The 13095-nt window shown below is 40.6% G+C and overlaps 1 protein-coding gene across 1 annotated transcript in view; it reads left to right on the forward strand.

Annotated features, from left to right (window-relative positions):
- Positions 1-5209: 5209 nt before the first annotated feature.
- STK25 (serine/threonine kinase 25) overlaps positions 5210-13095 on the forward strand; it is a gene marked incomplete in the record, with an annotated part of 665014 nt that continues 657128 nt past the window's right edge. The window contains 2 exon segments of the mRNA XM_044070790.1: positions 5210-5272; positions 5356-5370. Coding sequence (XP_043926725.1) covers positions 5210-5272; positions 5356-5370 — 78 coding nt within the window.

The raw sequence follows: 13095 nt of genomic DNA on the forward strand, positions 1-13095 counted from the left end.
CTGTCATTCAGTTGGAGGAATCTCTCGGGATATGCCTTTCCGCCTCTACCTCTTCTTCCACGAGTTTCATTGAAGATAAAACAGGACAAACCCAAGATGATAATCTTGTTGGCTCTGAATTGGCCTCGGCAGTTTTGGTATCCAACTCTAATAAACCCATGCCTGAAGCCCCCTTGGATTTTACCTCAGTCTCTGAACCTTCTGTCTCAACAGCAGGGTCAGGTTCTACACTCTCATGTCAGAACTCTCAACCTGGCGGCCTGGTTAATCCAGGGCTTTTGATTTCTTCTTTTCTACCCAAGCAGGTTATGGATGTCATTTTAGAAGCCAGACGTCCCAGCACTAGGAAATCTTATGCAGGAAAATGGAAAAGATTTTGTTCCTGGATGCAGGCTCAGGATTCTGATCATCTTCTTCCTAACATTACTTTAATTCTACTTTACTTGACGGATCTCTTACATAAGGGTCTCTCTTTCTCGTCCATTAAGATCCATGCTTCTGCTATTTCTGCTCATTATAATACAGACCCTCCCATCTTTTCCCACCAGCTCATGAGACAGTTCCTCAGAGGAGCTAAGAACTTAAGACCTCCTAGATCTCCTCCTATTCCTGCTTGGGATCTCAATTATGTTTTGGAAAAACTGACCTTGCCTCCTTTTGAGCCTGCTGCTTCTGCTGACATCAAGTTTTTATCGTGGAAGACAGCTATCCTGTTGGCACTAACCTCTGCCAGGAGAGTTTCAGAGTTACAAGCTCTTATGGCGGTGGAACCTTATATTATTTTTCATCAAGACAGGGTATCTTTGAGGACTAATCCGACCTTCATGCCTAAGGTGGTTTCTAAAGTGGCTTTAAATCAAACTATTCACTTGCCAACCTTTTTCCCCACTCCTCAAAATAAAGGGGAAAGGATCTTACATTCCTTGGATGTACATCGACAGCTACGTTTTTACCTGAACAGAACCAAGGACATCAGAAAATCAGAACAATTGTTTGTTTCTTATGCTTCCAGTTCCCAAGGTAAAGCCATTTCTAAACAAACCATTTCTAAATGGATTGCTCATGGAATTAGATTTTGTTATTCACACCATGGATAGCAAATCCCAGGAACATCTGGACTCATTCCACCAGAGCTGCTGCCACTTCTGCAGCCTTCCTCAGGGGAGTTCCTACCAAGGATATTTTGGAAGCTGCAACTTGGAGTTCAGTGTATACTTTCTCTAAGCACTACAATTTGCCCCTCTACTCTAAGTCTAGGGCAGGCTTTGCCTCTGCAGTCTTGCAGGGCCTTTTAGCCACCCCTTCTTCTTTATGACCACCTCCCTTTCTTTCAGCTTTGGGATTCTACCCTACAGTCATGACTGCAACAGTGAAGCACAAAGAACATAGTACAGTTGTGTACACTTACCATAAATGTAGATGTTCGAGTGTCTTCACTGTTGCAGTCTGGGTTTCCCTCCCTCCTGTCCCCTCTTATTTTTACTTTTGTGTGGTTCCTTTCTTCACCATTCTTCTGAGGTGTATTTGCAAAGGTTTTGGGATCATTTTCATTTTGGGACTCCTGACATCTGGGGCAAGAAAAACTGGAGAAGATGGCGTCGGTTGTCTGCTTTATACTCCTGGTGCTCTGACGTCAGGGAGCAGAGTTGAACAACTGACGCCGGACCCAGACTTTGGGATTCTGACCGACCGAGGGCTGCCTGCCGGCAGGGGAGAACCCTACAGTCATGACTGCAACAGTGAAGACACTCTAACATCTACATTTATGGTAGGTGTACACAACTGTACTTTCCACTTAGTGCCTATCACCCTTACTTAGCTTTGGGATTCTACCCATCTGTTATGACTGCAGCTGTATGCACGATGAACATAGTACAGTTTTGTACCTACCATAAATGTAGATGTTCAAGTGCTCATACAGCTGCAGTCCAGGTTTCCCTCCCTCCATCCCCTCTAAGGACAGGCCTTATGACAAACACTTTTCATATAACCTTTTTTGGGTATTCTTTTATGGTGTATTTGCTTGCAACTACTGTTTTTTGATTTATCAACATTGCATCTTTGCATAGCATTATGTTTGCCTTCCTTCTGGGGGCACCTGACATCTGGGGCAAGAAAAACTGAAGAAAATGGCGTTGGCTGCCTCTTTTATACCCCTGCCGCACTGACGTCAGGGAAGAAGCGACGACAACCGACGCCGGACCTAGACTTTGGAATTTGGCCGACCGAGGACCCGCCTGACGGCAGGATAGCCCATCTGTTATGACTGCAGCTGTATGAGCACTCTAACATCTACATTTATGGTAGGTACAAAACTGTACTTTCTGCAGGGTCCCAGATACAGGAACCCTTCTGTTGACCTTGACACCTCATTTTCAGAGTGATGCCCAGAACATTTTATTCGGCTAACCCTGTTCTCAATAAGGAAAGCAAGAGCTTTTGATTAGGTTGGAAAAAATGTTAATACTTCATTCTGGCTTTGATTTTTGTGGTTATAAATCGCTAGTTTCTTTTGTCCAAGTATCTTGTGTCCAGTTTTGCTAATATTTAGAACTGCCATTTCAGCCTTCCTGTCAATGGATCTTCCTCCTTCATTGTTTCAAATCAAACAATTTTTAATGGGGGGGGTGCATATTAGTCCATCGAGAAATAAGGCATCTCCTTCTTTGTACTTGAATTTTGTTCTGGAAAAGTTAATGTGCTCTCCCATTGTATCTTTAGTCATATCTTCTCTATTTTTTTATTGTTTTCTTTAAGTCTACTCTGCTGGTATCTCTGACTTGCTAGACTTATATTGGAGTTACAAACTCTTACGTTTATTCTGCCTTTTTGGATTTTTTTCACAAAGACATCGAGTCTGTGAACCAATCTTCTTTTATGCCTAAAGTTGCCTCAGAGTTTACTGTCTGCAAACTGTTCAACTTGTTTAATATCCTAACCCTGAAATCAAAGGTACCCACATACAGCCAACATAGTATTTGGACAGAACTAAAGATTTTAGGAAATCAAATCAACTCTGTGTCTTATGATGGTAAGAGGAGGAGACAGCCAGTATCTAAACAAACCATTTCTAGATGGCTTTCCCATGCTATTCAGCTCAGCTATTCTAACCATGGCAAAAGTTCCCCTCAATGTTAAGATTCTTTCCACTGGAGCAGTAACTACTTTTTTTAAGCAGTGGCTACTTCTGAAGCTTTCTGGAAAGTTGAGGATTTTAGATCTATTCTGGAAGCTGCTACTTTATCCTCTGCTTATTTTCTCTTTTTTATTTATCCTTTAACTGTTTTTGTCCCACTAGACTGGTGGCATCTTTTCAGGGGAGACCCAAGGTTGTATTTGTACAGACTAGGGGAAATTAGGCCAGTACACTGGGGAAATTCCTCTGCTCTTTTTGATTTAAATGCTGTGGAATCTTGCATCCACTTGAGCTACCATCAGTTAATGCAGGTGAGGTCTCTGTTTAATGTCTCCTCTGAATCAGTGCACAGTAAGGAGTGCATTCAGTAATTGAAGAATGAATCTAGTCATCTCGGCATGAATAGGACCCACAGTCTTCTGATCTTCCCGCACCAAAGGTGAGTGTACTATCTGTTGAGCCACTGAGTGTGTTTGCACTTTCATGAAATATTGAAAGTTAGATTCTGTTTCCAGAGCAGGTTTTTCTAGAGCTGTCTTTCAGGGAGTTCTGAAACTCTGGACTTTCTCCAGCCTTCCCTTTGCCAATCATCCCATATTGCAATGGCTATTGCAACAGGGATCTAATGATCATAATACAGTTGTGTAGTTCACTTGCCATAACAGTAGGAACACAGAAACATACTAGGCAAGCGAACACTGGGATCATAAGATATCTGGTTATATACACTTTAAGCAGACACACTTAAAAATTCTTGCCATCCCTCTCAAATACTTAGTAATGCTCACCTCCCAAATTGAGTGCGGGCTGTACATAACGTTGTTGTAAATTTGTCCTCTACCCATCCGATCAAGACTAGCCTTAAAGGTAGCTAAAGCAGTACTTTGATCTGTACACATCAAGTTGGGAACCTCTCGCCAGTGAGTCTGGTTTATTTGTTGGTGTAGATTTAAGTCTTTAATTTTGGGTGTTTGTTGAGCCACTGGTTTTGTGAAGAAATTGGAGGTCAAATAGGACTGAGTTCATTCATGGCTTGAAAAACGAGACACCGATCATCTTTCAGCAGCCTGTAAGACTACTGAGTATGTAGAGATTCAAGGTAATCTATCAGGATTATTGAAGGATTTAAGATCTTTAATTTTCTTTATTAGAAATCTTTGGGGCATTTGCAATTGAGTGATATAGTTGGATTTGGATGGTATCAAAGGGGGCATTGTATTCAGTGATGGTTCTGATAAGGGAAGGGTACAGTAGTAAGATAACTTTGGATCTTGAAGATACTTCCTTGGAAATTAACTGTGATAGAGGGATTTCCTGGCTGTGGTGATCGAATGAAAGAAAATTATTCATATAAGAACTTGGGTCTCTTATTGCCGTATCTGTCTGAAGAGGAGTGGAAACAACTTTTTGTGAACTGCTACTATGCTGTACTTTTTTCATTTAGTTTGAGACCATTTTTCGTGCACCTTATGTGTATTTTCCCATCCTTTGCTAGAGCTGTTTTATATTGGGCGATGAAAGGAAGAGTGCCCAATTTACAGTCCTCAGCAAACATGGTCAACCAGACGTCTGGGATGTTGACTTGGATGTCTGCAAAATAAATGCCGTACAGGAGAGATCCCAGAACTGATCCCTGTGGCACCCCACTAGTCACATATTTACATTGATGGGGAGAAACAAGCAACTTTTGCAACTTGATATCTGTTGGATAATCAATTTGAAATCTAGTGGACATTGAAGGGGTTTAGATTAAGCTTGGCTAATCTTTCAGCAGTAGCAGCATGAGGGAGCATCGGCCAAGTGAAGGTGAGCATTGTGCACAGAATTACCAATGTCCAGAGCTCCTGTAACCTTTTCAAAGAAGCTTACTAGGCTTGCAAGACAACCTGCCCTTCACAAAACCAAATTGATTGAGAACTTGATCAGATAAGTTGCACAGGATTGCATAAACGAGTTCTGCTATGATATGTTCCACGTCTTTGCATACAAGGCTGGTGAGGCTGATGGGTCTACAATTATCTGGGTCTGTCCTTGTGCAGCAGAGTCACAGTGGCTGTTCTCCAGGCATCAGAAATGCACCTTGTAGACAGACTTAGCTTGAACAGTGCAAGTAGAAGCTCAGATGGTACATGTTTGGTATTGATGATGATGCCCAGTATGTTATCGGATCCCATGGACGTTTTTATTTTTTTTTTTTTTTTTTTTTTTTTTTTTTTAAGCCTTTGACAGGGATTGTAAGACTTTCTTCTAGGTGATTACGGGGGAAAGTGGAGGTAACATTGGATGTCTGGATTGCATTTTGTGTCTTTGTACAGTAGACTGAGTGTATATTTTATGATTTGCATCTCCTCCCCTTCAGTTTATCTCAAGCCAGGCAGTATTTCTTAAGTAGTTTTATTGCTTAGTTGAATTCTTTTTCTTTGTGACATTAAGTTCTTTAACTTCACTGCTGTTCTTTTGCTTGTGTCGAAGTTCTGAGCATATTAATTGGATCCTGTCAGCCTGCAGTTACATCTGTGCCTGTTTAGACTGATGAGTTTAGTATTAAAATGAGCAGTAGCAGGCTGAAATGACTTTGGGGTGACCCTGCTTTTTAGCCAACCTGATTTAAACTTTTTTTTTCTTGCCAGTCCTGCCTTCTTGCCTGCAAACACTTCTAACTTGTCCATCCTTTATTCACTACGAATGAAAACCCCCGAAGTTACCGAAATGTACTTTTTAAAAGCTGCTGTTCATTTCTATTTTCCTCTAATTATGCAAACAGTTGTTACAAGCAAACACGTTTGCCACAGTATTAAGAAAATAAGTTTAGAGTAAAGCCGCTTCAATGCAGACCATATTTTTACAGTTCATTATGTGTACAGTTCATTTTCTGAAACTCGTAGTTGGTGGGCTGCAAGTCGTTCATTTTATTAACTGCAGGTATAGCTTCTGTTTGTCATTCCTCTAGTGTTGTATACTTTTTTTCTTGAAGTCAGTAAAAGGCTACATCTCTGGCGCCCTTCTTCGGAGTATGATGACAGCCAGATCTCAGATCTGTTAGTGTTCCTTATTGCTTCCACTGGGTCTTTAGGACACCTGACTTCCTTGAGAACTCTGAATCTCAGCTCTTGGTGGCTGACAGTCTGTAGATTTATTTGTTGTTTATTTATTTGACATTTGTTTACCGGGGTTGTCTGACTGGGTCTACAGAACCTGTTTTCAGCAGGTGCCCGGGGAGAAAAGCATACAGTACAATACAAATACAATACGAATGACAAGTACTATACACAAATAAGTTGAAAGAACATAAACTATGTTACAAAATATTACATATATACTACACATCTAGACAATTCCGTTAGAGTTAAAGCATTGTAGACAATAATAGTCACTCTCACCATATACATAGCCTGCGAGTGGATAGTGTCAAAAAAAGTATGTAGGTAGTGCAATGTATGACATTGACTGTTATAGTACATGAAAACAATAGAATGTTGGTTTCAGTAAGGAAGTAATAGCTAGAAAGTTAGTGATGCAGAAAGATCTTGAGAGAGTTAAGAAGAACAGTGGCATTACAGTCTGAGCAGTAGCTTAAGGATATGGTATAGAAACAGGAGGAGTTAGGAGAGTCTTAGGATCGTGAAGACTATGAGGGAGTGAAATGAGACAGAAGAGGAGGATGAGGCTAATGGGGAAGAAGAGGAAAGGATGAGGCTAATGGGGAAGAAGAGGAAGACCTGAACATTAGGCAGGCTTTATGCAGGAGCAGAGCCATGTATTTTTGAGAAGATTATTTTGAAGAGGCTTTGAAATGGGTTAGGCAAGCATATACCTGGTAGCTAGAGGTAGTGAATTCCGTAGTATAGAGACGAGTATGACTACAGAGAGTGACCTGGTTTTCTTGTAGGTTTTGAGATAGCTAAGAGATTTTTGTCTTCTGATCTTGGGGCTCGATTTGGTATGTAAGGTGTGCCTAGATTGGCTAGTGCAGGGCAAACAAGCAGTAGGCTTGAAAGGTTGTGCAAGGTGGATAGCTGAATAAAGGCATGTTGGTTGGGGAGTTCAAGCCAGTTCAGTTCTAGTAGCAGTTTACAGTGGTGTGTGTGATATTTAGAGTTTGTGGCAAACTTTGCAACTTTTTTGTAGCACTGTTCCATCTTGCGTAGGGTAGAAGTTTGTAAGTTAGTTAGGATAGGAGCACCGTAAAGAAGGGAGGGAAGTAAAAATGTTTTTGCAAGGGTAGTTTTGGTGGCTGCAGTAAACAAATGTTTGTTTCTATATAACAGTTCCAGTTTTTCATAAGCTTTCTTTACATTTTGCTGTATATGGCAGTCTAATTAAAGTTTTATTGTCAAGGATAACTTCTAGACATTTGGTTTCCTGCACTGTTTCTATGACAGTGTTGTCAGATGCAAGGATGTTGAAATGATCAGTGATAGGGGAGGTGTTTTGGGGGTGAAAAAGTACTAGTTTAGTCTTCTTTGGATTAAGAAAGAGTTGGGCATTTCTTAGCCAGGATTCATCTGCAGTAAAGGACTGTTGAGTTTTTGAAAGTAGTTCTGGAAGTGATTCAGCAGTATAGATTTTGATGGCATCATCAGCATATTGAATGAGGGTTCCATGGTGAGAGGCAGTGTGAAGGTTGTGAAAGTGTTAAAGAATAGGGGTCTGAGGATGGAGCCTTGAGGGACTCCAGTAGAGTTATTCAGAAAGGGTGAGAGTTCATTGGACCATTTCACTGCTTGTTTACGATCCTTGAGGTAACTCTGAAACAATTTTTACTGTGTTATCTGAGAAGCCTAAGTTAGACAGTGTGTTCAGTAGTAAGGGGTGAGACACTTTATTAAAGGCCTTGGAGAGATCAAGAAAAACTGAGGCTGTATAGCATCCTGCATCTCTGGCATTGTTCATAGTGTCTGTAAAGGATGATAGAGCTGTAGCTGTGCTGTGGCTTTGTTGGAAGCCATGTTGGGTTTTGGTTAAAAGATTGTTTTGCAATGGGTATATTGCATTACCTGCTGATGGATACCTCTCAAGATTTTTGGATATGGGTGACAAGAGGGATGTAGGATGGAAATTGGATAGTTCAAAAGAGTTGCTTCCTTTATGGATGGGGGGCGATGTGAGATTGTTTCCATATGATAGGTACTTCTGATTCAGATAACTTATTTATAGGGATACTGATTGGGTAGACGATTGAATTGGCAGCCAGTTTGAGGTCGTGTGGTGGAATCTCATCAGCTGAAGTGGAGCAGGGTTTTAGTTTTTGTAGCAGTTTCTTAATGGTGTCAGTGGGTATGGGCCGAAATGAGAATTGGGTTTTAATGACATTTTGTTGAGTGGGAGGGGTTATTAATGACATGGTTAGATTTAGTTGGAGGTCTAGGGTTGGTGTCAAAATGGGTTGAAGGGTGGGGGGGTCCAGCATTAGGGGTGTTAGTAGGTCTGATGTTGATTTTATGTAGTGCTTGTTAAAGTTTTTGGCTATTTGTGATGGAGGGGTATCCGGTGACACTGTATGCTCTCTGTTTGTTCCAGAGTTAAGTAGAGAAGATGTGGAGTGCCAACATTTATTGGGATTGATTTTATGCTGGAGTTGAAGCTGGGAATAGTATGACTTCTTATCTCTGATTAGTTTTGTCACTTTATGTAGTGTTTTGAAAGTGACATGATTTTGGTCATTTTTGTTTAGTTTGCTGGATATCCAGGTTAGTTCCCTTTGCTTCATCAGGTGTTTACATTCTTTAGAAAGCCATGGTGCCGAGTTCTTTTTGATTCTTTTCAAATGAATGGGAGCTAGGGTATTGTGTGTGAAGGAAGGCATTATTAAAGTATAGTACAGCATCATTAAGGGGTAGTCATTTAAGGGGTGTCCAGTCTGTTTCACGTAGGAGATTGTTGAATTTATGCTGACAAAAAAATAGTTGAGTTCCTAACTGATTTTACAGTGTGTACTCTGTTGTTGGGAGTTTGTTCTAAGGGAATAAGCTGGCAGATGATTGCTCAGGGAGCTAGACAGTGTAACGGAATAGGGGTAATTGGTGGGGTGGGATACTAGGATCCAGTCTAGGGTGGATTGGAAGGTAAGATCTTTGCTGTATCTTGTTGGAGTATTGATAAGCTAAGGAAAAAAAAACACAGACTTATACTATTTGTGGACAAGTTGGAAGCTATTGTTTGCCAATCTATGTTTACATCTCCTAAAATTATTGTTTCAGGGTTTGTTTGGGATGTCCAGGATAAAACATTTTCCAGCACTGGTGTATTGTGATGTGGTGGGATGTATATTACTATTATGCTACTCCTTTTTGATGTGTTGAGGTTCAAAAAAGAGATTAGTACCTTAGCATCAGGAAAGTTGCGTATATTACTGGTATAGGGTGTGATGTTGAACATAGAGGGCTATCCCCACCCCCCACCCCCCTTTTTTTTTTTTAAGCTCTTTCTCTTCTGGCTATTGCAAAGTTTGGAGGTATTATTTCTGAGTCTTTTACATTAGGGTGTAGCTAAGGATTAGTATGTCAGGTTTATTTTGATCAATCCAGGCATGCAGTGGGGCTATTTTATTACATATACTTCTAAGGTTCAGTGCAAGTATGTTTAAATTTTTGGGGTTATTCTTGTTAGGATTAGAGGATGGGCCTGGGTTTAGGATATATGTCTCCACATTTGAGAAGCTAGGTAATGAGGAATGAGTACAATGGGAAGTGTTTTTTTTATTCATAGGTGATGGTGTCAGCTGTGGTTTTGGGGATGGTGTCAACTGTGGTTTCATAGGAGGTGAGGATGCCAATCTAAGGCTTGAATAATATGGGAGGGTGTAGGGGAAAAGCTGTGATGAGATATTTGAGAAGCTGTGTTGTTTATTGGGGAGATGGTTGGAGGAGGTTGTTGTGTATTGGTGTGTGGGGGTATGCAAGGATATAGTTGTAGCGAGGTTGAGAATTAAGAGTAAAGAGGTTAGGCAGGTTAGAAGAAGCTTATCAACTGTGATGGTGGGTTTAAAAATAGTAAAAATGGTATTACTTCGTTGCATACTCAGAGGCGATCTCTGCCTAACATACAAAGCTGTGTCAAACCCAGAGCTGTTGGACATGCTCCACTTAAAGAAATCCTAATCCCTCCGAGCAACACGCTCTAGGGACCTAAACCTTGTCACCACAATAAACAGAACATGCTGGAGGGATAGATTCCTGTCCCAGAGACTTCCCATACTCTGGAGCAAACTACCTATCAATATCGAACAAAGCTCCTCATTAGCACTCTTCAAGAAAAATCATAATGATTGGATGGGAGATAGGAAATTCACCCCAGGAATCACTTCTGTGGCTGTGCTCGACAGGGGCACAGGAAAATAATTTTCTTGGGTGGCGAAAGTCAGGGTACCTTTTTTTGTCTAGGCTTGTATATAGGCCCTAGGGCCAATAGCCTAGTACCTACCTATGAATGTACTATCGGATGTAAATAGAGATGTGTATTATCTAGTGATATGTGAGAAGCTTGAGGTAACGTTGGAAATGTTTTGACTTCAGGGTGAGCTTTGACAATGTGGTTAGGTGCTTTGCCTTGTGGTTTGTGGTAAGGAGGGGTAAGGGAGATGTGATTGGTCAGTAGTAAAAATTATGGTGCAGTGTTAGTTTGTGTGTATAGCAGAAGAGAAGGTGGTAAGCCTGGAATTAATGTAAGATAGTTTGAGGCGGTGATTGTATTATGATGGTGAAGTAGAGTAAGAAGCCAAGAAGTATAGTAGTGGGGAGGAGAATTCAAGGTGATGGATGTAAGGGAAAGCAGATAAATTTGGTTAAATAAAAGTAGGTAAGGTGTTAATGAAATGTGGGTGTGGACAAGGTAGAGTTGTATATATTTGGATTATAGGAGTAAGGGGGAGTGGTTTGCTTGGGATATGAGTAGAGATGTTGGGGTGGGTGGGATATGGGGGCAGGAAAGAGGAGTGAGCAAAGAGAACTTGAGTGGGAAGACCCCCCCCCACATGGTTTACCACCAAAATAATCAGTCAGAGAGGTAGAATGATCATGGATACAAAGGCAAGGTCTCTGAACTCTAAATACTTGATTTGAGTCGCAGCATTTAATTTTATGGTTATGGGCTTTCTGAATCTTTGCAGTGATCTATTACACTGATAAGAGTAAAATATGCCACAGTGTTAATTTAGCTTCACCGTCAGCAGTAAAAGCCCTGTGAGTAAGGGTGAGCAAATGGGGGTGGGAATATCCTTTCAGCAGATTCAACAGTGCAAAACAGAACACATTAAAGCATGACTTAAATTAAGTTGTTGGAGTCTTGGAAATTGCCTTACATTTAACTCGATGCATTGTTCCATGTGAACTTTTGCAACTGCAGGTAGAATTCAGCTGTGCAAGTTCTTTAGGTTATGGGATATGATAACTTTTGCAGCAGCAATAGTCAGACTTGCTATGTGCTTGGTTCACGGGGTGGGGGGGTTAATAAGGATTGCTTGATGGTTGAACTCGACAGGTACAGTACTATTTATCAGTACTCAGCCACATTAATGTTTGGCACACAAGGGTAGTGCGCTATATTTCACAGTTGTGCATTTCAGCTTTCTAGCCTTTAAAGAGGAAAACAAGAAAGCTAACAGGAGAATATTTGTAGGTATGCAAGTTGGGAATTACTATAAACAAAAAATGGTGGCTTCCACGGTATAGAAGGACAGAAAGAAAAATAAACTAAATATTTACATGCAAGTGAGGAGTTACTTAGATGTAGGTTTAGAGATGTTAGATGGACAGATAGTACACCTATCTTAGTTCCCACTCGGCACAAACATAAACTCTCATGCATTAACAAATCACCTACATTATCCAGTAACTGTGCTGTCCATAAAAACAAGCTGGTATTACAATGGAAACCTTCAGTAGAACCATCTATAAACATAAACACACACATCCGCTACAGATTAGCAGAGAGAAGAAATAAATTCCAACAACACTTAGCTAGATGCCAATGCACTACAGATTTGCTTGATGTAACTGCAGTACAAAGAATAAAAAAGGAGATGGCTTCACTGAATCCTACTGTTAAAAAAGATAAAATAAAAAAAAAAAAACAGCAAGTAGAAACTTGCTAATATAACTCTACACATTAAACACTTAACTGCTAGGGTAACAAAGTCAGAAGAAACTTGGTGATATATTTACTACACAGTAACAGCAGAAGACGAAACACTTTGTCAGAATTTGACACAGTAAAATCTTTGTATTTTTCTAGTACAAGGTTGAACCAAAATGAAATAGAATAGATGTTTTTTAACTTTCAGGAAAGTGAGTCTTGAATAAGGCAAGGTATATTTACCTTTTAGTCCATAATGGGAATTTTTTCCCCTTATTCACTAATACTTGGTTAATTACCTGATTTTAGGAACTTCTAAGTGTGCCACAAGTTTGAAAGGACTAGCTCTAAGGTTCAGTAAAGGCTGCAGCTGGCAGTAAGTCTTCACATGTCCATTTTTCTGCTGACAACACCCTTTTCTGATTCAGAGACGGGCCCTCCTCAGTGATTCTACACAGTCTGTTGACCGTGCTAGGCCATCTCCTTGGCTGAACTACATGCTAATGAAGCATTATAGTGGAACAGCATATGCTAATTTGCCATGTGGTGCACCCTGGAAATAAATGCCAGTGGTAAGGCATTTACACAGCCAAGCAGTTCAGAGAATCTCTGAATTACTTGGCTGTGTAAGTTAACCTTGCCAAAAGTTTGCCTTCACTCTACTTTCAATCAGTGAGATTGTGTTATGTGCAGAGGAATGTGATGGACAATTGGTGGTAAGTAGTGTGTATCTGTATGTGGTTGTATGTGAGTGTATGCAGAGGGATGAGTACCAGGTATGTGTGTAAACTGTACATCTGTGTGGATGGTCGCAGTTGGAGGAGGGTTAGTTATGGGGATAAGTAGGGTGTGTGTGTATGTCCGTGAATGCAGTTGAGCAAGGGGCT

This window comes from Protopterus annectens, chromosome 4.part1, assembly GCF_019279795.1.
Source record: "Protopterus annectens isolate FY-2018-M chromosome 4.part1, PAN1.0, whole genome shotgun sequence".
NCBI lineage: Eukaryota > Metazoa > Chordata > Ceratodontiformes > Protopteridae > Protopterus > Protopterus annectens.